This window comes from Babylonia areolata, chromosome 26 (genome assembly GCF_041734735.1).
Source record: "Babylonia areolata isolate BAREFJ2019XMU chromosome 26, ASM4173473v1, whole genome shotgun sequence".
Taxonomy (NCBI): domain Eukaryota; kingdom Metazoa; phylum Mollusca; class Gastropoda; order Neogastropoda; family Buccinidae; genus Babylonia; species Babylonia areolata.
Window position 1 is genome coordinate 28,926,519 of NC_134901.1, and position 27,910 is coordinate 28,954,428.

Genomic DNA, 27,910 nt, shown 5'->3' on the forward strand with positions numbered 1-27,910 from the left:
TCAACCTACCGTCGTGCACTTTCTGTTCGTCGTTTTCATACGCGTCAATGTGCGAAGATGGAAGAAGAAAAAGACAACAAGGGACGTCTTGCGCTGGAAAGAAACCTGCAGAAAGCGTTCAAAGCTATTCAGTCTTTTAGCGGAGCTGTGCAGACTGTAACGGCAGAAACTCTACCGATTGTCCGGACAGTGGCCACTTTTCTGGAGCAGTCGGAGTTTTGTGCATCAGCGGACTGCAGCGTGTTACCGTTTGCTGCACAATTTCCTGACCTAAAAGGGCGACTGGTGTGCAAGATCAGAGAGGAAATGGCGGAGAAAGTGGGGGAACTGGAGATTATGATGTAAGATTGATGATTTCACAAGAGGTGCAGTATGGTGTGTGTGTGTGTGTGTGTGTGTGTGTTTGAAGAGCCTGAAATCAGGCTTGTATAATAATTCAGCAAGATCTCTTTTAACTAAGTTTTGAGCCACAAGGCTTGGTTGTTTCTCTGTCATAAGACAAGTCCTCCACACAAAATACGTACTCGGCCTGGGCATGCTTGCTCTACTAAGGAAAGAAGTGCAAGTTTTGCTTCTGTGAACATTGGGCCATCAGGATGATCTGGATGTTTGTGAGGCATGTGGACATTCTTAGCCAGTGCTGTTGCACTTAAACTGACCGTCCATTCATTTATCTTTTAAAAGGGTTTAACCATTTTTTTTCTTATTAAAATCCAAGGTATAATTATGGTAAACAATCACATTCTAAGATTTGATATTTGGATTCTTTTGAAAATAAGCACAGAATCAAAAACAAACATATGATAAAGATATTCATACATGTATACAAGAGGAGAGGGGAAAAAAGTGGGGTGGAGTGCTATTACATAAATGTATATATATATATATTATATATTAAAAAAAAAAAGGGGGGGGGGGGCGGGGGGGGAGGGGAGTAGAAAAATCGTGAAATATTTGTATTGAAATTTAAGTGATCAGTATATTCCTGCATGATTGGTACAGACTGCAGTTACAAAATACTCTTTCCAATGGGGATTACAATCAGTCAGGCCTAAAGGTTATTATGTTACTTGGCAATGTTAACCTAATATCATCTTTTAAAACATTCACATGTGTGACCGCCCTATTATTTAGTTTGGTTTTCTTCTTTCTCTCTCTCTTTTTTTTTTTTTTTTTTTTTTTGTGTGTGTGTGTGTAGGGGGCAGGGTGATAAAAAGAATCAATAGAACAGTAGAAAAATAAGAACCATCTGCCATACCTTTTTTTTACTGAAAATATTATTTTGGAGCATTCCTCACCAGCTGATCCTTTTCAGACCTGTAGACCAGCATTTTGCACTGAGTATCCATGGGCTTTTAATTCACATTTTCTCCTGGGAAAAAGAAACTAAAAAAGTTACGAAAATAGTGCTTCTGTCATCTTAAGAAGATTGGTAAGACAGTTCTAGTAGTTTAACCCATTCTTGTCCATGAATTTGTTTTTGAAAATGAATTGAAACTTTTTTTTCTCTGAGACAGTGAAGTCTTGAAGGAAAAGCAAGAAGTTACAAGGAAGTACTGTGAAACATCATGGAGTTTAGTGCACAAGTACTCCTCGGTGCTGGACGCTGCCACCGTGTGTGCTGATTCCCCGACCTGCTTTTCCCTGGCAGACATGTTGGAATGGCTGGAAACAGTGGACACTTTGCTCCACCAGCAGTATCCTTCCCTCTAGTGTATGTGCTTTAAAAGTACAACCATTTTTCTGATAACTAAAAGGTCATTATCGTATAAATTAGAATTGCATCAGCACAGCTTGAATCAAGTGGACTTTAAAAATATATGTTTCATGAGATTGTCCACATTAAAAAAAATGAAAACAGTGTGCTTAGTTTAAAATGAAATGATGCTTGTATTTTGAAGAGATGTCTGCTTGTAATTGCATTATGCATGTTTCAGTTGTGTGGCATGATATATGGCAGACTTTGATGTCAAATATACTATGTCAGAATAGTGCACAAACTATATCTTGTTTTTGTTGGCCATTTTTTTGTGGCTAACACTAACAGTACTGAGATGGCCCTCAAGGCCTAATTCAGGCTCAGCCAGTTAATCACAACTTAATGTGACTGTTCCATTCAGTGCACAGCACTTCAGCCATTATTCATCCTATGGCCAACACTGGCAACAGTGACCTCTGACATAAACAGGCATCTTCAGTGTCCTGGCAGACTCCATTAACTTATGAGGTCCAAGTGTGTCTTCCACATGGAATGGACTAAGCCATGATTCATTGGGCCTACCCCAGTGTCATCCTCTTCACCATTTTGTTGAGCAGGATATATGTGACTTGAGTGGTAATGATGAGCAAGACCCTGATGTAACTTAGTGGTGCGTCTTTCAAGATGGCCTCCCTCCTGCAGGAGGTCACCAGAGGGACAGCTCTTGAAGCAGCCAGGTCACCCAGATGGTTTCTGGCATGAACCTGTTAGTCCTGGCAATAGACCATCTGTGGAGAGAAACGTACAAATCATTGCCCTATGTTCCTTTTTGAGATTTGTATTGTATTTCTCTTTTTTACATAACAGATTACTTTTTATGAAAATTCAGGCTGCTCTCCCCAGGGAGAGCGTGTGATTACACCGAGAGCACGACCCATTTAAAAAAATTTTTGTGTGGCTGCAATTTGATTTGTTTTTCTATTTAAGTGGATTTTTTCTACAGACGTTTGCCAGGGACAACCCTTTTGTTGCTGTGGATTCTTTTACATGCACTGGAACCTTGGTTTATCATCTCATCCAAATGACTAGCGTCCAGACCACGACTTAGGGTCTAGTGGAGGGGTAGAAAATACTGGCGACTCTGGGATTTGAACCAGTGCGCTCAGATTCCCTTGCTTCCTAGGCGGACGCGTTACCTCCAGGCCATCACACCACATGGTGTCCTGAAGGGCCACCTTCTGTGTCTTGACCACCTTCAGACAAGGGAGTGAAATGCTTGGCCTCAGTGCAGGATGGTACTATTGCCCTCATCTACATGACAAACCTAGGTGATATTTGTTACTCTTACAGATAAAATATCCATGAAGAGAAAGGGGGGGGGGGGGCGGGAACTAATCTTTTTATTTGCCTTCTGTTTTCTTCCAAATCAATCTTATTTCCTTTCACATTCACTTCATAATTTGAGCCAGCTGGGGGATAAAACTTTTAAATGGAATTGTGATTTGGTGAGAATTACTGCAATCGACTGTTCAGGAGATTAGTGTCTTTCTTTTCATCCATGATGATCCACTGTATAAAGTTAGTTTCATCATAAATTGATGGAGGTCTGTGGTGGCACAGGGCAGCATATGAAGTATTTCACACACTTCAGCAAAGACCCCAAGTATGTGACCAACTTGACATATGAAATAGGGCATTTTTAAGCCCTCTTCCTTTTTTTTTTCATCTTTAGACTAAAGACTAAAAGCAGCATGATGAGTCTTTAGCCAAAGTCAGATACTGGAGCAAGGTTCACCTGCTGGAGTCAGTGATGTCAGGGGAGGGCGTCCAGTCAGACAACTTGGTGCTCCAGTGGACAGACCAGGACGACGTTCTGACCAACACCATCAAAGGTTGGCTGTACAGTTTGTTCTGTTGTTTTACAAATTTTCACCATGAGTGATTTTAGATGAGTGGGGTGTGGACAGGGACTGTTTGGGATGGAAAAAAAAATCACTGTTCGCGTATGTGGCTGTGAGTGAATAAATGTGTGCGTTTGTGTGTGTGTTGGCTGTGAGTGAGAAAACGTGTGTATGTGTGTGTATGTAGGTGTGAGTGAATGTGTGTGTTATGTGTGTGTGTGTGCGTTGCAGTGTTGGCCCTTCAGGTTTGCAGTGTGAAATTATTGTGTTCAGGTTGAGGAATGCAGAGTGTGTCTGCATATTCTTTAGTTTTGATGCTTTGGAGTTACTGGGAAAAACTGCATAAATTCGTTTTCTTTTAAGTGTGTGTGTGCAGCAGATGTGATTCTACTTGGGTCGGTTAGTTGTTTGGGTTGTTGCATGGCTGTGTATGCATGTGCACTTACACTCAGGTGGACACCTATGTAACAGTTCTAAAAAAGGGAAATGAAGCAGACTGTATGGCCTGTATGCAGCTGATGCATGACCCACCAGCTGAAACTCCAGCCATGGAAATGATAGTGATATGATACTTGATTTTTATTTATTTAGCACCTGTCCTCAGTTAGATACCATATTCTAAGCACTTTACAGTCTTTTCATTTGCACAACAGGCTGCCTACCTGGGTAGAGCTGACTGACAGCTGCCTTCAGGCTCTATCATTCCTTTCCTGTATCATTCAGTAGGCTTTGATCATGCGCAAACATACACATGTTTATGATACTATCAGACTGGATTTTTCTTCTGAATTTTCCATGGACAACCCTTTTGTTGCCATTGGCTCTTTAGCCTTCGCTGGCTATCGTGGGTCGTACACGACCCAGAGGGGTACAAAAACACAAATATCTCAGCCAATTCTTAATATTTTTCTACGAAATTTCAAAAATGCTTCCTACACCTAAAAGGCCAACTTTTGCCAAAAAATGAAAAAAATTCATTAATTAGTTACTGAGCAATTAAAGGTGGCGTTTTAACTACACATGGACGCTTGTGTGGGTCATGTATGACCCATGCTTTTTAAAGAGGAAAAAACGTGGTCACCCCTCGAAAGCTCATGTGGGTCATGTACGACCCATACCTTTTTAATAGTGATTTCAGAAGGTTTAATTTGCAATTAGTGAAGGAAAATACAGAAGTTTTACTTTCAAATAGCCTCGCTACCCCACTACCCCCGTCCCTTTCGCCTGTCTTCAGCTATAATCCCCTCCCATCCCTTTATCTAACAGCATGTACCTGTGTGACTGAATATCTTGATTGTGCGTGTATAGGATGCTATGAGTCATCTCTCTCTGTCTCCCTCTGTCGCTGTCTGTCTCAGTTTCTCTCTCTCTCTCTCTCTCTCTCTATCTCTGTGTGCATAAGTAGGGTTTGTGTGTATGTGCATGTGGTGTTATGCATTTGTGTATGTAATCAGTTGTGTGTGTGTGTGCGGGTGTGTGAATGCATGAGCATGTGTTTCTTCTGAGTGTGTGTTTGTGTGAGTCTGTGTATGCGTGTGCCAGCGCATGTGTGTGTAATCAGTTGTTACAATATGTTTTCCTTTTCTATTTTGTTATAAGCTTTGGAGGAATATACAGGTTTTCGTCTCTTTACAAAGTATGGGTTGTGCACGACTCACACAAGCTTTGGTGGAATATACAGGTTTTTGTCTCTTTAAAGGTATGGGTCGTGGACAACCCACATGAGCTTCCGTGTGTAGTCAAAAGCGACAGCCAGCGAAGGTTAATGTGTGCTGAGTGCATGCTGCACATGGGACCTTGGTCGCTCCCAACCATGGTTTTAGCAGCAGTTCACGGGTCATCGCATAATCAATAGTGGTTCTGTCATGTGATTATTGTAAATTGACTGCTTGCAGGGTGTTTGAAGCAATTTCTCAGCAAGTTTAGGCATAATTTTTAGTATGTTTCATGTGTGTTTTGTAGAGCAAAAAGTTATTGAGCATGTCATCATGGCTGCCAGGTTGTATAGTGCAGAATAGGTGACTGGAATATTGTTGATTTGCAGCTTGACAGCAACAATAGCGAGCACCAAAACATGGTAGAAAACAAAAGTAATATTGATCAACCAAAGCCATTCTGATTATCCTGATGGGGATTACACCCTAACAAATACATCGGTAACTTGGGAGTCTGGTTGTTTTGAAAGTGGGTGTTGAGAAAACCCAATATTTTTGCTTGAAGCCTTCTTTTTGGAGATTTCATTTATTGTGAAAGCCCCATATAACGGCTTCAAGCTGAAATATTGTCTTCAGTGTGTGTGTGTGTGTGTGTGTTGTAACATGGTAGACCAGTGTGTGTGGGTTGGTTGGTGATGTTGTGGTAGTGTGACTGTGAATGTTTGTGAATAGAACTACACAATAGTGTAGGAGAATATGATAACTGCAATTAGTTATAATGTCAAACACATTTGTAATATCTCAGTATCATCTCCACCAATAGTATAAAAAGATTTGTATTTTCTCATTTTGTTTCAAAATATTTTGTGTATTTGTTCTTTAAGTTATCTCATCCTGTCAACATTTAACATGATAATATTACTTTTGAGCATTATTTGAATTTTGTGGATTTTTGTCAGGAACAGCTCTCTTATTCAGTTATTGCTGTGCTTTTTGTTTTGTTTTTCTTTACATGTATGTGCCAAGCATGTACTACACTTAGAATTTCAGTTTGTCATCTCATCCAAAAGTGTTGCAACCAAACCATCATTCAAACTCTTGTGGCATGGTGAACTAGAAAAAAAAACAAAACTATCTGGGTCAACCATCTTGTTTGTTCGGTTTTATCTGGACTTCAGTCTAGAATAAATACATACCAAAAATATAGTTTTCATTATTTTTTTCTATATTTGTCTTTTATTACTACTTGATTCGACAACTGAATGGTGGAGTTTGTAGATGGTGAAGATGTGGAAAACCGTTTTTGTAGGACTTTTGGAGAGAAAAAAATTGTTGTTGTTGTTGTACAGTACATGGTTATTGAAAACAGCCAACAGACACTTTCATAGCAATTTCTTCCTTGCGTGTTTCAGATTACCTGACCAGAGTAGAGCTGTTTGTTGGTGAAAAGAGGTGACAGCATGGCAACAGCACGTTTGGTGGGGCGTCACAGTTATCCCCCATGATTCAGCAGTTGTCGCTGAGGCAGGATCAGAGACACCCTTGGCAACACAGTAAACTCACATGACGTGTTGGTCAGTGACTTGCAGGATCTGTGGGGCTTTGCCAGTGACCTGTGGAACTGAGACAGATTATGTTGGTCACCTTGGAAGGCTTGTGTGACCTTGAAACAGTTTTCTCTGTGTGACTGTCAAAACAGTGAGACTGTTATCACAGTGAAACAGTTATCAGTGTGAGACAGTTATCAATGTGAGACCGCTATCAGTGTGAGACAGTTATCAGTGTGATACCGTTATCAGTGAGACAGTTATCAGTGTGAGACAGTTATCATAGACGGTTATAGTGAGGCAGTCATCAGTGTAAGACAGTTGTAGGATCAGTGTGAGACCATTATCAGTGAGACAGCCATCTGTGTGAGGTAGTTATCGAAGTGAGGCAGTTACAGTGAGACGGTTATCAGCACAAGACAGTTATTGTAGTGAGGCAGCTATAGTGAGACAGTCACCACTGTGAGGCAGTTATCACTGAGACAGTTATCAGAGAGAGACGGTTATCAGAGAGAGACAGTTATCACTGAGACAGTTATCAGAGAGAGACAGTTGTCACTGAGACAGTTATCAGAGAGAGATGGTTATCACTGAGACAGTCATCAGAGAGAGACAGTTGTCACTGAGACAGTTATCAGAGAGAGACAGTTGTCACTGAGACAATTATCAGCATGAGCCATAAACAGTGTGAGAGTTATAGATTTATTTTTGTGAGGTAGTTATCACTGAGACAGTTATCACTGTAAGGCAGTTAACAGCATGAGCCAGTTAACATTGTGAGACAGTTACGAATTTGAGAGTCATCACTGACATCAGTGTGAGGCAATTATCACTGAGACAGTTATCAGAGTGATACAGCTATCACTGAAACAATGATCATGGTGATACAGTTATCAGTGCAAGACAGCACTGTGATGCAGTTATCAGCATGAGCCAATTAACAGTGTGAAACAGTTACCAATTTGAGACAATCACCAATTTGAGAGTTATCAGTATGAGATAGTTATCATAGTGAGACAGTCACCACTGTGAGATTCTCAGACAGTAATCACGGAGTTATCAGAGAGATATGGTTATCACTGAGGCAGATTATCAGTGTGAATCAGTTATCAGTGTGAGACAGTGATCACTGTAAGGCAGTTATCAGCATGTGTCAGTTAATTAACAGTGTGACACAGTTATAAATTTGAGTTATCACTGAGACAGTTACCAGTGTGAGACATCATAAATTTGAGTTATCTTTGTGAGGCAACTATCACTGAGACGGTTATCAGAGCGAGACAGCAGTGTGAGGCAGTTATCAGCATGAGCCAGTCAGCAGTGTGAGACAGTTAACAATTTCAGACAGTTGTTAAACTGAGACATTTACCAATTTGAGAGTTAACAGTAAAAGACAGTTATCACAGTGAGGCAGCCACCACAGTGAGGCAATTATCAGTGTAATACAGATATCAGTGTGAGGCAGTTGACAGTGTGAGACAGTTATCAGTGTGAGACAGATATCAGTGTGAGGCAATTATCAGTGTGAGACAGATATCAGTGTGAGGCAGTTGACAGTGTGAGACAGTTGTCAGTGTGAGACAGATATCAGTGTGAGGCAGTTGACAGTGTGAGACAGTTGACAGTGTGAGACAGTTATCAGTGTGAGACAGATATCAGTGTGAGGCAATTATCAGTGTGAGACAGATATCAGTGTGAGGCAGTTGACAGTGTGAGACAGTTATCAGTGAGAGTCTTCACAGTGACACCCTTATCACAGTGACATTGTGAGACTTATCCCTATGATGTGGCATAATGAGATTGTTAATGACTGTGATATATGGCGCAACATGTCACTGAGGCAGTTCAAGCCAGATGCCAACTGGTGTTACAGAACCTGGGTTGACAGAATTGTTTGAGGTGAGTCTGCACTGACCCATTTTGGAAATAAACAAGTTTACAAAGTGTAATGGAGGAAGAGTTCAGATTTTTTACAAGAATATATGTGTAAGCATTCAGCTGCGCAGTGCTTAAATTCCATCCTATGAGAAATCTCAGTGTGCAGAAGATAAAATATGCACGTCAAAGATCCTGTCAGCATTCAATGGAATAAGGAAAATCATATATACCCAAAGTATGATCGCCTCCGTGGCAGGGTAAAACGTTCATATGATAAAAGCCTGCTGTATGTACAAGTGAACACTGGAGTTGATGGTCATGGACACATAAGATACTTTGCAACAGTCCTGTCATGGCTGCCAAAGTTGACAAGAGCCAGATATCTTCCAAACCTGTAACCATCTTGTTGATAAACTTAATCAGTACAGCAGAAATGTGCAGCCAAATGAAGAGGCTGTAAAAATTCTGCAATTCAACCAAAAAGCAGAGTGCATGCAAGGGAGAATAGGCTTAACACATATGCAAAATGTGCACACAAAAATTCACAGGTGTTGACAAAAATATCACCAGTGAAAGTCAGCACATTGCCACAGTAATGTCCCATGCCACCCTTCACACTGATCACAGGTATTTTTATACTGACATCTGTATTATATGAATTTATCACAAACGTCTGTTTTTTAAAACTAGTTGTGTAAGTCCCCTCCAGACAACATGCTTCAACAAAACAAAACAAAACAAAAAAACCCAAATGATTCCAAGAAATGACATACACATTGAAAAGTCTTTAATTCTTAAAATGAAAATTCCATTGCATTAAGGAGTGTGGCAGCATGTGATGAGATGTGGAAATCCAGCAGCAGACCTGAACTGAAATGTGTATCACATCTATGTTCAAACATTAAAACAATAATTTGAATGAGATCACAGCATCTTAAAGTTACTTTGTATGTGTTTACATTCTGTTCAAATAAGTCATCCATACACATAAAGAAATCAGTAACCGACCCTGTCTGATTTGGATTTTGTACAATGTGTTACTACATGCTAAATTCTCTCTCTCTCTCTCTCTATCTGTCTATTTATATATCTCTCTCTCTCTCTTATGATAAAGACACAATAATCAGTTTTGCTTTGTATCTGTATAAAGCATTTCAGCTTAGAGAGACCCTTGTATCTTAGTTTAGATTGGAGTTAGTTATGCAAGAAGCTGCAATGTTTATGATATAACTTGAAAATTCCTGTTACTGCCCTATATTCATATAGGGCTCATGGCCTCAAGTCATTCCAGTGTCTTCTCTCTCTCTCTCTTTCTCTCTGCAGTTTCTCTGTCTGTCATACCTATCACATTCTACCCAAAAGGGTCGTCTTCATCAGTCAGTTTGTTATAATGAAGCAGTCCTAAAATCAATGTAATGTGGCTATATTATGTATGAAACATGACTGAAACATGTTGCTGAATCAGTCACATACCTCTGTCTGAACAGGCCTTCACAATTATGGAAGACGGGACAAATTGTGAAAACGAAATCAGAGCAGTTGACAGGAGAGAGTGACAGGGGATGAACTGTAATATTGCAGTGAAGGACAAATTCATATCAGATTGTATATCACAGACATGCTTCTTATGAATAATTATCATTGCAGATATGAGCTATTGTTGCCTCAGTGCATAAAAAATTACCCCACCCCCTGCCCCCACAATACCAAAGAAAGGAAAAATATCGGGATTGCTCACGTTTCACTCTTTTGAATATACTCCTGCCGAAAACTGTGACACTGCAGGCATATTATCAGAGACATGCATCTTAAACAGTCAAAAGACACAAAACACAATGATTCCAGAACACTTCAGAGACAGACAGCCTGAAAACTGGGTCGAAGGAATGAGATTCTTGTTCTTTCCTCCAACCACAGCAACACAGCAACATCTCCCAGCCTTAGCCGGTCTTCCAAACAAACTGCTGCTGTCAAAGTGCAAACAACTACAGAGATAGCCACATGCCCTGCTGGAAAAGTCGTGGAAAATATGAAAAGCTTTGGGGGGGTTTCCCCTCCAGGACAGGGCAAGTCTCGAAAAATGATACCTTCAGGTTAAAGTCAGAGAATTCTTGCACATAACCAGAAGGTATGTAGTACAAAGGCTGCTCAGTACATTCTGAGACGTGGCTTTCTGAGAACAACTACACCTACCCTGTGACCGGCTTCTTGGTGAAAGGAAACAGAAGCCAGTCACAGGGGGCCAGGTCTGGCAAGTAAGGCAGAGAGAGGAGTGACCAGCTGAACATTGTTTTTGGCCAGAAAGTCCACACTTGCTGCCGCACTGTGAACGCTGACGTTGCTGTGGTGGAGCAGCTGGCCGTGTGTACCCCGTGCATGTGCGGCGCTTGCACCATTCCTCAAAGACTTTGGGTGGGTAGTGATTGATGTACCAGCTGGAGGTCACTATCTTCCTTTCCTCTGGAGGTATCATGGCTACAGGGCCAGATTTGGAGAAAATGCTCACCACCATTTTGTTGGCACTCCTTGATCTCTTGAACTTCACAGGTAGGTCCTCACCTTGGTCGACCACTGCTTTAATTCTGGTTTATATGGAAAGACCCATGTTTTGTCACCAGCTAGGATTTATAAATGTGATTCAACCACCTTCCACTGAATTTCCTCAGCAAATGGGTACACCATCCTACTCTAATCACCTTGACCTCTTCAGTCAAGTTGTGAGGGACCCAACATGCACATTTGTTGATGCCAAGCTTCCCGATACAATGCCCAGTTCCTGCTGAATCTCGTGGTATGTTATTCTGGGACTGTCCTTAATCAATGACTTCACCATGGTTACTTTGTCCTCGGCAACCACGGTTACTGGACAGTCAGTACAGCAGCCATCTTCAAGTGTCAGTCTTCAGAGTCGAAATTCTCTGTACCACCTGAAAACTGTGGCCCTGGAAGAAGACTGTTTCCTTAAACACATGGACAAACTCGAAAGGCATTCTTCCGGGGGCACACTTTTTCAAAAGTCATACAGAAAAATTGCACTAAAATCAGGTCTGCTCAGTTCAGTGTTGGCTTGAGAAGTGCAGCCACCCTGTCCATTCAGTTTGCCTTTTGTTTACAATCCAGCTACTGCATGTTCTTGAAAATAGGACCTTCTTTCTTTGTGGGCTGCAACTCCCACGTTCTCTTGTATGTACACAAGTGGGCTTTTATATGTGTGACCATTTTTACCCCCACCACATAGGCAGCCATTCTCCATTTTCAGGGGTAAAATATGACAAAAAGTGGCTGTTCACATGATGTAATAATTTCTTTTGTTACTTCATGAGTTGCATCTTATCTTGGAGCGTAATGAAAAGTCCTCGTGTGACCCAAACCTTATTCTACAAGGCCTGAGAAACCCTTTTGAGATACTGTGTTGGGTGGTGATGACTCCTGACCTACAGGACTTATGGCTGAAACGTGGTCTGTGGTAAAACCCACCCATACAATATAAGGGCAAGAAGTCTCTTTGGACACCTGTTGTTACCCACAGACATTCTACAGATACCCTTTCTTTCACATCTGGCCCAGCTTCATCACAGATTTTGACAAATGTAAATGAAATTCCTGAGCTTTTTTTTTTTCCCTCCTGCCCAGCAGATTATAAAATTACAAGCATGGCAGATGGAAGACAACACTGAACCCAGGTTTGCTGGACAGCATATCACAATATGGTGGATGTTGGAAGACAATGCCTACACCTCTATCTTCAACATTCTTCAAAGTGAGCAACAGGGGGAAAAAAATTCATAACTGCTTTGCTGAAGAACATGAACCTCATTTCACATGCAGGTAATGAAGCTGGCAGTGGCTGATCCATCTCTCTCATATACTTAACTCTCTTCTCCGGCTGTGGCACAAGGTGCCCACAGATCTTTTCCAGTCTGTTCAGTCTTGAACAAGCCAGCTGATACCATTCATGGCTCACTTGCTTGCTTCCAGTTAACAGCCCAGCAACCCAAACTGGGCACTATCAGGAATGAAATTCCAGTCACAAAATGTCAAAGATAACATTGTCAGCACTGAGCCTGTGGAAGCTGAAAAAAACACCACCTGGCAGAGATGCCTGGGCACAAGTACCTGTAGTCATACACATGCACAAAAACCCAGAGTAGGCCTCTGATGTTGACCATTCCATCAATTTCACAACACAGGATTGAAGAAAAGAACCTAAACACGATAAATATATAAACAAATCTTTAAAAAAAAAAAATGCATACTTAACTAAATTCTACCAATTGTCAACTCATACAACCTGGGTGCTGAAAAATACAGCGTAATAAAAAATGACCAAGTATCAAACAGATAACATATACTCAAGATTTTCTATACCAAAATATTGTTTTTAACCCAAACAAGTGAACGTGTCCACAGAATATAAGAATGAGAAAGGAAGAGATGACAAAAGAAAAACAGCAATAGAAATGCAAGGGAATTTCTTGTATAGAATATTGTTTATAACTGAAGAAGCCTTCAGCATCTGCAGCTCAATAATCGCTGCAACTCTGTGTGGGCTGGGGAACTTCAAATTAAATCAACACACACACACGTACAGTTCTGGACAAAAATAAAGCAAAAATACACATTAACACTGCATTTGTAATACAAGGAAAAGCAAAAGCCCGCAAAAATCGTACAGGTGCAAATCTTCATGTCAAGCTGATGATAAATAATCACTCCACCTAACTCCAGATCACCTCCCTCTAACAACCTCTGCAATGCATGATTAGACAAGTGAAATGCAATCAGCGCATACAATAAAAACACAAAAATCCACAGAATAACTTGAGCAACAGTCAAAATACCGGAAAAAACCCAACAAGCAAACACACAATCAAAAAAAGCAATTTTTTTTTAAAAGATCAATAAAATACAAAGAAATACATGGATATGGTACTTCTCAGATACACAAAGCTTTGCTCACGCAAGGTCATACCCAAGGAGGATCTTACTGAAACAAACATTGGAATGATTTCCCCAAAATTAAGAATAGCAGATGAAATTTAAATTAGTTAAAAACAATGCAGAAAAAATCTTTACTGAACACTGCACACACACAAAAAACAAAACAAAAAAAAACAACAACAACAAAAAAACAACAACAACAACAACAGAAATTTCCTTTTGTTCAGAAATTATACGACTGATGCTGAACTTGCTGCCTAATTTCAGTCCTGACAAAAATGTGTGCCGTGTTCTAACTGGTGCAGCCAGTAGACTGAAATATCAATTTTCTACGATAAATAATTTTTTTTTAAAACAACCCACCCATATGTCACATTATGTGCAAATGAGACCCAATTCAAATGAGACACAAAACACAGTGAAACGTTGCAAGGCCTTGGTCAATAGGCAAGTCATCTCCCACTACTGCTAATAATATTTTCCGGCCAATAAGGCGCAAAAGTTTTAAGTATATCTGACCCCTGTGTCTTTTCAGCTGTATGCTCCCTATCTGTGTCTGAAAACTAAATTCTGACCACCACTTGATGCTATCTTTCTTCCCCTGCACCATCCAAGAATGGAACACGCTGCCCCAGGGGGTTGTCACTGATGAGTCATTGGACTGCTTCAAGTCCAGACTGGCCTCCTGCCTCCACAAAGTAACTTTCAACCCCCTTCACCCCCACCCCTGTTTTTTAAGTTCCCCTCACCCCACCTTCAGCCGCCCACCCTCTTTTTCATCTTTTTTCTCCAGCTGGTAAGTAGTGGTGTAGAAGGCTAGTGCTGTGCCAGTTGTGGCTGGAGACTTGAAAACACCAGCAGATTGTCCACCCCTCCCCACCTTTCCCCCTCCTCACAACTATCAAGACATCCTTCAGCAGTCAGTTGAACTGCACCTTACAGCAACCTCTCACAAAACGACAATTTCATCAACATTCTGATGTTTGTCATCACGTGGATGGAGATGATGAAAACATCTTGAATACTGATACTCGAATACTGATCCAGTTTAATAAGATGACATCAGTACTCAGGAAATGACGTCAACAGAGCTGCAATCAATCAATTTGGAGGACTTTTACTTTTGGAGATTTTTGGTAGATGCAACTTATCAGATGAGTGGGCCTTGTACGTGTTCAAAATAACTTTTTCCTTAAAATCCAGGGGCCGGAAATAACACCATACTCTCCTGGTCACCGGTGCTTCTTAACGCCTTGCTACAAGGCATTCCATTCCACAGCCACAGGGATTCAGCATCAGCTGTCCACGCCGGACTATGCAAACTCTTCCAGTTCAACTTCTTCAGCTGTCCTCTGAGTGCCAATGTTCCCACAGCAAACTTCACACAATACTTGACACATTTGCTGACAGAAATCACAACTTGGGCAAAAAACCTGGAAATGACCACTTTGGCAAAGGTAACACGCTTGGACCGTTTTCACTATCTTTCTCATTTCTGTTGGAAGGATCATCCTGCTGCTTTGGAGGATTATCCTGCTGCCACTTATTGCACTTTACAGGTTTATTACCCCCCTTTAAATCTTAATTTACTTCTGGTGGGGAGGCAAATGAAAAGGAATGCTCAGATTTCTCTTTGGATTATGAACAAACAACTATCTGTTGATTAGTTTTGAAGTGTTTGACTGAAAAAAAAAGATACATGTGCTAAACTGTTGTGACACATGTGACAACATGCAGATGTGGTGCAGCGTGTATGGATTTGTCCGCACGCAGTGATGCCTCCTTGAGCTACTGATACTGATACTGTGACACAGTCTCCACCAGGGAGGGAACAAGAAGCCCAAATTTCACACAGAGAAATCTGCTGTGACTGTAAGATTATCCAATACAATGCCAGATCACAGAAACTGAACTAAGGAGGTCCCTTCTAGACCTGCACATTTTTATGTGGGTCCTATTTATAGACACACATCCCTCTTCCATGACTTGAGAAGCACTAAAACTCATATCTAATTATCAAAGCCTTGGGTATAACAGCAAACACACATATTCACAAACCTCACATCTAAGGATAAAACAAATGCTCAATGACTGTTTTTAGTTACTGCCATATGCATTTTTTATCTTCCTCTTTACTTTGTCATCTTCCTATGCTATGCACAATATACATGTGAAAGAAAGCTCAATTAAACATTTCCTTTTTCTACTGTTTTCTGGTTTCTGGAGGAAGGTGGCAAAATGTTTAAGATGCTCAGCTACCATTTTAGAGACTCTGTGGATCCCACTCTCGCCCTTTTTCCCACATTTGACTGGAAAATCAAAACAAGTCATTCGGATGAGACGATAATCTGAGGTCCCATGTGCAGCACACACTTGGCGCACTGAAAAAGAACCCATGGCAACGAGAGTGTTGTCCTCTGGCAAAATTCTGAAGAAGAAATCCACTCTAATAGGTAAACAAATATGTAAGCATGCACTCAAGGCCTGACTAAGCACGTTGGGTTATGCTGCTGATCAGGCATCTGTCTAGCAGACGAGGTGCAGCATATATGGATTTGTCCGAACACAGTGACGCCTCTTCGAGAAACAGAAACTTAAACTGTAGTTTCTGACAAAGGCAGAATCAGTTTACCTTTAGGTGTTCCACACAGGGTTCAAAGACAAAACTGAAAGCTCTTTGTGTGAAGCACAGCTTGACATGGGTGATCTGACCTTTGCTTTGTTGGGCATGTTTACTCTGAATGGGTGTTCTTGATGGAATGTGGGAGCATGGCTGGACTCTGTGCTGTTCAGTGGATGTAATGCATATGTCGCCCTTTTGTCAGCAATTTCTCTTTTAGAGATTAAAAAAAAAAGTATTTTCATATATTACAATAAAGAAAGTTTTTCACATTTCAGTCTCTGATGTTGATAAGAGAGGACAAAAAGCTGCATTCCCTCACGTGTGCACATACAGCTGCTTGAACTTGCTGAACATGTCAACAATTTCTCTCTTAGAGATAAAGTATTTTGAATCTTGTAATAAAGAACGTTTTTCACAACACTTCAAAATCTCAGATACTGATCAAAGAGGACAAAAAGCTGCTTTCCCTCACGTGTGCGTGTACAGCTGTTTGAACTTGCATCCCTCCTTGTAGGCCGACACCAGCTTCTGCAGCGTCTCCTCCATGCGGTCCACTTTGTCAGGATCGGGGTATTTCTTCAGCCACACTTCCTTCAAGGTTGGCAAGTTCAAGATGGGTGGCTTGGGTCCACAAATCACCTCCTGTGGTTTTTTCTTCTTCTTGCTCTGCTGATCCTGTTGGGAGAAGGGGGAAGAAGCAGTAAAGACGCTTCAGCACACCACAAGCTTCAGCTTCTTGCGGCTCTAAGTGTTTGCAATGTCTTTACTTGCTTTTGAGATTAAAATCATGTTTAAACCAAGACGTATCAGCAGATGTGAACCCTTTGGGTGACAGGTGGTGGGCTAGGCACAGCTTACCCATGAAATGTCATGCTGTTGGTGGGTGCTCCCAGTCAGGGTGTGACAGGTTTTTATCTGCAAGACCTCAAGAAACACATATTCTATTATACTGCACTGTATTAGTCACTTGTTACAACAGATTTCTCTATGTTAAAATCAGGCTGCTCTCCACAGGGAGAGCGCATCGCTATAGTACAGGTCACTAATGCATTTTTTTTTTCTGCTGGCAAGTGTATTTGTTTTCAAAGTGGATTTTTCTTCACAATTTCGCCAGGGGCAACCCTTCTGTTGCCATGGGTTCTTTTATCTGCATGCCACAAACGGGAACCTGGTTTATGATCTCATCTGAATGACTAGTGTCTAGACCACCACTCAAGGTGTAGTGGAGGGGGAATACTGCTGAGTGTGGGATTCGATCCCGTGCACTCAGATCTTTCTTCCTAGCAGATGTGTTGCCACCAGGTATTGTGGCAACTCCACTTCCGGTCTCCACAGGCAATCCAATCCAGACAATAAATGACTTGCTGGGTGGTGAACAAGTTCTTAAAAAAAGATAAAGGCTTGTTTTGAAAGGAAAAAATGTGCGAGTTTCGTGTCACACTTCAACTTAGTGGATTACCTTCTGCAAACAAAGATTCAGATGGATTTTCCAGTTCAGAACTTATGCATGTCTGCACATTAGATTATGATTGTTTACTAAAAGCATGGTATCGTCAAGGTTTTTCTTTTACAGTGGACGAATGCATGTCACATACAAAGGCATGCATATTGACATGCAAAACATCTAAGTCAATGTAAATTGCTCTCTCTCTCCCCCCTTTCTGTGCGTCTCTCTCTGTGCATCTCTGTGCCTCTCTCTCTCTCTGTGCATCTCTCTCTCTCTGCATCTCCCCCGTTTCTCTTCCCCTTTCTTTCTCTCTCTGTGGACATGCCTCTGTTTCACAGTATGTCTGTCTCTGCCTGTGTCCATCTGTCTCTCTCTTGTGTTGAAAGAAGCGTGAAACTGAGGTGGCTGGCAGCTGTTCTGAGTGGAGCTGACCGTTGTCTACTGACACTAACAACCTGACAGTCTGCCACCTCTAGGTAATAGTGTAATAGTATCATCTATATTTCCCTTCCAGCTGTATTGTGGAGACATGCATGTGTATTATGTTTTAAGTTTTAGCTCAAACCGAAAAAGTAAGCACGCACAACACCTATTTGTATATGCGTCACATTTCGTGTGTGTTCCTCAGTCTGCATAGAACATGTGCTGGCCAACTTTTGTGCTGCTTGAATACAGCATGTAGGAAACAAACCTACTCATGTTTGGTACCAAAAAACTTGTCAGAGAATCACACATCCAGTCACACCCATAGCGCCCAACTTGTTGCATCCTGTCACAGAGTATTATGTCAAAAAATAAACCACCCTGTTTCTGCCAATCTATCAGTAGCAACACAGCTGTTCACAGCTGTACACACTGCCTGTGTAACATGCACTACGCAGAGAATAGTGTGAACTTAGTGGTGTGGCAGAGTGCTGCCCTCGTAAACTGCCTGTGTGTCTGTCTGGGTTCCCAGCTTATCTACCCTACATGCCTACCCGCTGTTTTCCTCCATCCCCACTGAAACTAGACGCACTGGTTTGTGCCGCCGTGGGTAATGCCACAGGGGTGTCTGGATATTTTTGCCTTGTGCATGTTGTGTGTGATGCTCCAGTTAGTCGTGGCATTCAAGATGCATATGTAGTTGGAGATCGTGAGTTTTAGGAAGGTGTGAATGTGGGTGTATGAACTCTTTTGGTAGTGCCGGCTGGGCTCTGATGACGACAGGATGTTTTCTGAGCAAGTTCTTCCCTTTTCCTCACCTTGCTTTATTCCTGTTATTTCGTTCCTCTATCTTCGCCCTCCTGTATTTTCTCTCTTTACTCTGTCCTCTTTCTCCAATGTTTTCTCTCTTCACATTATCAGAGTAGGTGAGTTTGTCTCATGTTCTTTACTGTATGGTTAAATTGTTTGTTTGTTTCACCTCTATGTGTGTGTATTTTTTGTGTGATTACTCTGGCAGTGTTTGGCCAAACCTTGGATTATTGACACTGGCGGTGTTTTACCTTCACAGCCATGTCCAAGGGGTCCTCTTGCGACCAAGTGAGAGACTTTGGCACCTTGTCCAAGCAAATCCTTTCCCGACGCAGCTGGTTGGCTCGATTCTCCCGTGAGTAAATTGAGGGCAGTGTGGTCTGTGACTTCTGCATGCTTCTGATGGCCGCCTTTCTCTGCTTCTTCTTCTCCTCCTCCTGCCTGCAAGGTCATCGTTAAACATCATTCACCACAACTCTGACCATGTGTCATCATTAAACATCATTCACCAAAACTCTGACCATGTGACACCATTCACACATCATTCACCACAACTCTGACCATGTGACACCATTCACACATCATTCACCACAACTCTGACCATGTGACACCATTAAACATCATTCACCACAACTCTGACCATGTGACACCATTAAACATCATTCACCACAACTCTGACCATGTGACACCATTCAACATCATTCACCACAACTGACCATGTGACACCATTCACACATCATTCACCACAACTGACCATGTGACACCATTCACACATCATTCACCACAACTGACCATGTGACACCATTAAACATCATTCACCACAACTCTGACCATGTGACACCATTCACACATCATTCACCACAACTCTGACCATGTGACACCATTAAACATCATTCACCACAACTCTGACCATGTGACACCATTTAACATCATTCACCACAACTCTGACCATGTGACACCATTACTACATCATTCACCACGACGGACCATGTGACATCATTCACACATCATTCAGCAACTCTGACCATGTGACACCATTAAACATCATTCACCACAACTCTGACCATGTGACACCATTAAACTTCATTCACCACAACTCTGACCATGTGATACCATTAAACATCATTCACCACAACTCTGACCATGTGTCACCATTAAACATCATTCACCACAACTCTGACCATGTGTCACCATTAAACATCATTCACCACCACTCTGACCATGTGCACCATTAAACATCATTCACCACAACTGACCATGTGTCACCATTAAACATCATTCACCACACCTCTGACCATGTGTCCACATTCACACATCATTCACCACAACTGACCATGTGACACCATTCACACATCATTCACCACAACTCTGACCAGTGGTCACTATTCACACATCATTCACCACACTCTGACCATGTGACACCATTAAACATCATTCACCACAACTCTGACCATGTGACACCATTCACACATCATTCACCACAACTCTGACCATGTGTCGCCATTTATACATCATTCACCACAACTCTGACCATGTGGCACCATTACTACATCATTCACCACGACTGACCATGTGACATCATTCACAACTCTGACCATGTGACACCATTAAACATCATTCACCACAACTCTGACCATGTGACACCATTAAACATCATTCACCACAACTCTGACCATGTGATACCATTAAACATCATTCACCACAACTCTGACCATGTGTCACCATTAAACATCATTCACCACAACTCTGACCATGTGTCACCATTAAACATCATTCACCACAACTCTGACCATGTGTCACCATTAAACATCATTCACCACAACTGACCATGTGTCACCATTAAACATCATTCACCACACCTCTGACCATGTGTCACCATTCACACATCATTCACCACAACTGACCATGTGACACCATTCACACATCATTCACCACAACTCTGACCATGTGTCACTATTCACACATCATTCACCACAACTCTGACAATGTGACACCATTAAACATCATTCACAACTCTGACCATGTGACACCATTAAACATCATTCACCACAACTGACCATGTGACACCATTACTACACCATTCACCACAACTGACCATGTGACACTATTTACACATCATTCACCACGACTGACCATGTGGCACCATTCACACATCATTCACAACTCTGACCATGTGACACCATTCACACATCATTCACAACTCTGACCATGTGACACCATTAAACATCATTCACCACAACTCTATGTGTCACCATTAAACATCATTCACCACAACTCTGACCATGTGACACCATTAAACATCATTCACCACACCTCTGACCATGTGTCACCACTCACACACAGAGAATTGCCTGGGTTGCCTGCATATGTGTGCGCGCACACACGTTTGTGTGTGTGAGTGTGCACATGCGTGTGTGTACGTGTGAAGGCAAGTAGGTTGTTTGAGTGTGTATGTGTGTGTGTGTTTGTGTGTGAGGGAAAGTCTGAGGTGGCATGCCTGTATATATAAACTGTATATGTGCATGTGTGTGTGTGCACAGAAGCGTGTGGCTGCATGCAGGTGTGTGCAAGCATGCACGCTTGTGTTTCCCAGTGACACAGGTCCATGTCTTACGCAGCTTCCTGCTCTCTCCTCTTCTGACAGACCAGGGGCCAGCTGGGGAACATGGTGTTGCCCCAGATCGGCGGCCGTTTGTTGGGGGCCGGCACCGCCACCACCTCCGTCACCCGCACAAACACACCATGGCCAGGCGTGCAGTGGAAGTAGCGTTTACCCAGGTACACTCCATCGTTGCCCTCCGGAACTGCAAAGTTTCCATGTGGTATGTTTCAAGTGGCTTCAACACACACACACACACACACACACACACACACACACACACTCACTCACATCATCATCATCTTTAACTGTTTACATGTGCTGTTATGGATTATTGTTGTACTGCTCTGATAAATATGAGATTTAACAAAAAGTACTGAATTTTAAAATATATTTTACAAAAACAACCATGAATAATCTTTCCTGAAATGAAAGGAAAACACAAAGAATAACTCAATAGTCTCTGGTTCTGTCTTTCTGCCCTCACCTCACCCCCCCCCCCCCCCAACCACCCCCCCTCTCTCTCTTATTTTTGTTCAAAATCCTTGAAAGAGTGCCATCTCATATTCTTCTTGCACTAATGTCCCTTCTCTTCATCAATTATGCAAGCATACACACATGAAAGCACCCCCAAAGGAAATCTCCAAAATAACTTTTTTACGTTTCTATGCAAATCATATGAACACTTTTTTTCTATATACATGCAATGAGGGTCTGACTGGCGCACTGGGTTATGTTTCTGGTCAGGCATCGACCTAGTGGATGTGATGCATATGGATTTCACTGAACCCAGTGATGCCTCCTTGAGAAACTAAAACTGAAAATATTTTCCTGTTCATCTGGCACTTGTAAATGTATGATAATGATGGTCATGAAGAGGACCATTATCACTGGAACAGACGTATAGTTCTTACTCATTTCATCCAGCCGGACACCCACACGCAGCACAGGGGCCATAATACTGTCATCCACAAAGTCCACAAACTTGACAAAACCTGCAAGACGTACGGTACAAAGTAAATGTTTTCAAAAGTAACTAAATAAAACATATACTCAAATCATGGTATGAAATGTGGTTCATGAGGCCACCACTAGAGAGACTCCACTGCTGCCTGTCTTGTGCTGTCTTTGCTGGCTTCACCCTGATATGGCCACTCTGCTTCAGGGGTACACACAACGGCACAATTCCTGGTATGGTTCTTTAGTCTGTGTATGTGTGTGTGTGTCTGTGCCTGTGTGTGTGTCTGTGCCTGTGTGTGTGTGTGTGTGTGGGTGTCTGTGCCTCTGTGTGTGTGTGTGTGTGTGTGTGTGTGTGTGTGTGTGTCTGTCTGTCTGTCTGTTAGTAATATCATATGTGTGTGTGTGTGTCTGTTAGTAATATCATATGTGTGTGTGTGTGTGTGTCTGTTAGTAATATCATACATGTAAATATTCCAGTGTAAACAATAATTCTAAATGGATGATGAAGTGACTGAACCTTGATTATTTCAACAGCTTCATACTAATGTACTGTTATTACCACTGCAACACACACACACACACACACACACACACACAAATACACACACACATGCACACAAACTGCCTCCTCCTACTACTGAACTGGAACACAAAAAATATCTCACCCATACACTTATGAATATGTAAAAACACACACACAACCTCTAAATAAACACCACACACACACACACACACACACACACATGCAACCCCACCCATGCCCCATACATGCACACACTGCCTCCAAATGAACAGCAACAATGGTGTGGTGGTGTGTCCATCGAGATCGATGATGACCATCGTTGTCATCCAGCTGGGGGATGGGGGGAGGGTGGTGGTGGGGTGGGAGGGAGGATGCTCATGAATCTATCTGTGAATGCGCAGATGGCTGAATAGTCCAATCTGTGCACGAAATGTTCGCTGACAGTTGGGGCAGACAAAGACAGGCATACCATTGTCAGGGAGCTTGTTTGCCCGTGACTTTCTGGCCTGCCTCTTCTCAACAGCTGCAGCAGTCCTGTTGGCCTCGCACAACTTGGCGCCTTTGTGCACAGCAGCGCGCCATTTGTCACGGTCTACTGCAGATTCCTCCCAGGAGTCAGGGTTGATATCAAACGCTTTCAGAGAGACTTTCAGAGTATCTCTGAAGCGCTTCTTCTGACCTCCGTGTGATCTCTTCCCTTGCTGCAGCTCGCCATAGAAGAGCCTTTTGGGCAGCCGATGGTCTGGCATGCGCGCCACAACAATACATAAAGTGTGGCATAACCATTACAATGGCACACACTTCAATAACAATGACATCCAACACCCTACCCCCCTTCTCCCCCACCCTCACCCCATTTCTTCCCCACCTGTCTTGCCATGCACTGTGACTCTGTCGCCAATGGACAGGCGGACGTGATGGTGCTGCACCTTGCCCTTCTTGCCCATAGCCAGGGTTCCCTCCTCCTTGGCCTGGTTCAGGTAGCTGTTCCTCAGTACATCCTGCCAGAAACGCCGACACGGCCCACAGTGGCAAAGGTCTGCAGGGTCCATCTGCCATCAACACACACACACACACGTCCATGCATACACATACGCACACATGGATGCATGTACACACATTCACAATCACGCATGCATGCACACACATGTATGCATGTACCAGTACACACACACACACACACACTTTAAATGATACCTTTATCTCCCACAGAGCCTATTCTGCTAACCGTAACCATTGACCAAATTTCTTTTGTGTTCATAGGCTGCAGTTTCCATATTTACTCATATAATAGTACAAGTACTTTACAAGTGGGTTTTTACATGTATTAATCACTGTTTTTACCCCGCCTTGTAGGCAGCTGTATTTCATTTTCTGGGTGTGTATGTCAAGTATGTTCTTGTTTCTGTAACCCAACGAACACTTACATGGGCTTTAGGATCTTTAACATGCACATTTGATCTTTTGCACATGTTTATCACAAAACGGGTTCAGGCACCAACAGGTCTGCAAATCTGTTGTCCTGGGAGATCAGAAAAGTCTCCATCCTTACCCTATAGGCACCACAACTGGGATTTACACCAAGGACCCACAGATTGAAAGTCCAACGCTTTAACCCCTTGGCTGTTGTGCTTGTCAGCTACCACCTCCATCTGTATCTTCTTCAGCCAGCTGAAGCCAACAAGTGAACTTTTTTTACTGAAAATAATCTGTAAAAAGGGTTGTCCCTGGCAAAAATTCTGCAGAAATATCTACTTTGATAGGAAAACAAAAACACTTGCAGGAAAAGAAAAAAGGAATAAAAAGAAAAAAAAGGTGAATCTTTCACTGTTGCGGCACACTCTCCCTGTGGAGAGCAGCCCAAGTTTCACACAAAGAAATCTGTTGTGACAAAAGAGTAATGTAAAAAAATTACAATACAATGCATATAAATGCGTTGGTTTCGAAGACAACCAAAGTGTAATTTCACCCAACTCGCTTCTTTTACAAAACCTTCAGTTCCCTTCCAAATCAAGTTACTTATTGCACATAACATTTTCAGTTTTATGCTAATGGTTCAGTCACCAAAGATCAGTCCAGTTGGGGATACATTGTAAAACAAAACTGAAAAAAAAAAAATCAAGGAAGAGTATGTTGTGTACAAAGTCAACCTCCAGCCTGAGAATGGAAGTTGAAACAGTGATACTCTTCAGTGGCTGGCACACATTTGTATGCCTGCAAATCTTCATGTCAGAATCCAGACTGACTGAACAAACCTGCTACAAAACACTGAAAGAGTTATAGGGAGCCCAGTGTGGCATTGTTAATTGTTAATTATTGCTTACAGTCCAGCCGACCGCACAAGGCCATATCAGGGCTGTAAAACCATAAAAATGCTCAACCGCGTCAAAAGAAAACTGTCACACACACACACACACACACACATAAAAAAAAAACAACCAGTGTGGCATGAGGCAATGCATGATATCCAGCTTGCAAAAACTGATGTGGATATACTGCCCTGGACATGCATGTGTCAAAAGAAAAACAGCGAGCTGACAGACTTGCTGTTCAACTAAAACAAGCAGCCAACAACAAGGAAGATCCTGAAGTTGTACAATATGTGAAAGAGTAATTCAAGAACCAAGAACAAGGCCTTCACACCATCCATTGCCTCATGAGAATGTTGTGAGAGAGAAAACAGCCTAACTTGAAAGGAAAAGCAACAGCCTTTCCAAAGGAGACATTACAAAGGAGGACGGTGGCAGAATGTTAAGACGCTTGTCTGTCTGTGAGGGTGTGGTTTGAATCCTGCTCTCACCCTTTCTCCCAAGTTTGCCTGGAAAATCAAACTGAGAGTCTTGTCGTTCAGATGAGACTATAAAATGAGGTCCCGTGTGCAGCACGCACTTGGCGCACTGAAGAAGAACCCATGGCAACGACAGTGTTGTCCTCTGGCAAAGTTCTGTAGAAGAAATCCATACAGATATGTACACAAATATACATGCATGCCTGGGTAGCGTTGGGCTATGTTGCTGTCAGGCCTCTGCATAGCAGATGTGGTTTAGCGCATATGGATTTGTCCAAACGCACTGATGCCTCCTTGAGAAACTGAAACTGAAACATTACTTATAAAGCAGCTCCAAACCAACAATGCACTGACTGCTACAAAATGCAGCAGACTGCCTCTGTCTGGGCCTTACCCAAAACAGTGCCTGAAGAAACATGCTGTCTGTGCTCAGGACCAGTGAATACAGTGGCAAACCTCTGTGTGTGTGTGTGTGTGTGTGTGTGCATGCATAAGTAAATGTGTACATTTCTCTGTGTATTGACTGAATATGTATTCTAGAACATTTTAATACACAAGCTCTAACAACAAAAACAACACCACGACCACCAACAAAACACACTTAAATATCAATTTTTACAAAGAAAAACAGCAGATATATCATTTTTCTTATTTCTCATTACCTGTCCAATAGAACCTTGGAATGAGGAACTTTGCACTGAGAGGAAACGATTTGTATCCTGACACCTTAAGTTCAACAACACCAGACACTGAGACAGTAAGAAAACTATACATATAGTGAGATACCAACCAGCAGTACCGACAATCTTCATAATGAAAGAAATATTCCCAAAGCATGTAATTTTCCTTGGAATGAGGAAGTTTACACAGAAGAAACAAGTTGTAACCTGACACCTTAAGTTAAAAGCACCAGACACTGTGACAGTAAAAAAAAACAAAAAAAAACAAAAACAACATATATATATATATACATATATACATACAGTGATAGTGAGATACCAAGGAGCAGTAACAACGACCTTCAAAACGAAAGAAATATTCCCAATGCATGTTATTTTCTACTCTTTTCATATTGTTTTTGTTTAAAGAAGCGTATATTTTTATTGTTCCTTTTTATCTGAACTGATAACAATCATAAAAGAAACCTGATAAATAAGCTGATTATGTTTTACTCGATCTTTTTGTTTTAATGAGAAAAAAAGTGATTACTGTATCCAGTTATCTATACCATGTATGTGGAATGCACATGTTCACGTTTGTGCCAAATATAATTAGTTGAAAAATAGATTTTTAAAAACTGCATTTGGATCAAAAATAAAAAGACGTATTGCGACGCAACTGGCGTTTAGCCTGTCTTCCAACAATGCCAGTTCAAGACGGAAACTTTGTACGATTTGTTCACTGACATATAAAGCATATACATATTGCTGAAGTTTCTGAACAACACCCATGCTTACAGTGTTTCGTCCCTGGTCGGTTATCTCCGTCTGTCTGGGTCCTAATTCAGTTGTTGTTCGCGGTCGTGACAGTCTTCCAACTGTCCTCACCCCCCGCCGAGATCAAAGACATAGTGACCTATATTGCCGCTTCCTTAGCAGCCAACTTTCAGTTCTGCTCCCGGCATTCCTTTTAACGTGGTTTGGATTTTGGACAGCAAAGAACCTGCGACCTTTATTTTTATTTCATTACTAGTATTATTACTTTATATTGTTCTACACACACATACACACACACACACACACACACACATCGGGGCTCGTGTACATTTATGTGCATTTGTTTGTGCTTTCCTATCTGTGAAACTGCATGTTTGTTGCATATCTGTTATGCATGTGTGTGTGTGTATGTGTGTCTGTATGTTTTACATTTATTTGCTTATTTATTATCATTATTGTCTTTTTATTTTATTATATTTTCAGTATTATTATTATCATCACTATTATTATTATCATTATCTTTTTTTCCCTTTTCTTTTTTAAAATTTTGTTATATTCATTTACTTCTTTTTTTTCTTTCTTTCTTTTTCTCAAGGCCTGACAAAGCGTGTTGGGTTACGCTGTTAGTCAGGCATCTGCTTGGCAGATGTAGTGTAGCGTATATGGATTTGTCCAATTGC

At 41.7% G+C, this 27,910-nt stretch overlaps 2 protein-coding genes across 3 annotated transcripts; one reads left to right on the forward strand and one right to left on the reverse strand.

The window, feature by feature from the left end:
* On the forward strand, positions 1 to 12,418 carry LOC143300130 (AFG2-interacting ribosome maturation factor-like). Its single transcript, XM_076613664.1, has 4 exons — positions 1 to 341; positions 1,518 to 1,697; positions 3,476 to 3,591; positions 6,668 to 12,418. The coding sequence occupies exons 1-4, from the start codon at positions 58 to 60 to the stop codon at positions 6,709 to 6,711; spliced, it is 624 nt and encodes a 207-aa protein (XP_076469779.1). The 5' UTR covers positions 1 to 57; the 3' UTR covers positions 6,712 to 12,418.
* On the reverse strand, positions 9,446 to 27,389 carry LOC143300129 (uncharacterized). Of its 2 annotated transcripts, none has more exons than XM_076613662.1 (7): positions 27,252 to 27,389; positions 23,875 to 24,058; positions 22,438 to 22,518; positions 21,539 to 21,728; positions 19,176 to 19,365; positions 16,717 to 16,919; positions 9,446 to 13,667 (listed from the first exon to the last, which is right to left on the reverse strand). In XM_076613662.1, the coding sequence occupies exons 2-7, from the start codon at positions 24,056 to 24,058 to the stop codon at positions 13,637 to 13,639; spliced, it is 879 nt and encodes a 292-aa protein (XP_076469777.1). In that variant the 5' UTR covers positions 27,252 to 27,389; the 3' UTR covers positions 9,446 to 13,636. The 2 variants fall into 2 exon arrangements, with proteins under 2 accessions (XP_076469777.1, XP_076469778.1); XM_076613663.1 differs by lacking the exon at positions 27,252 to 27,389 and adding an exon at positions 26,457 to 26,536.
* Positions 27,390 to 27,910: the final 521 nt, after the last annotated feature.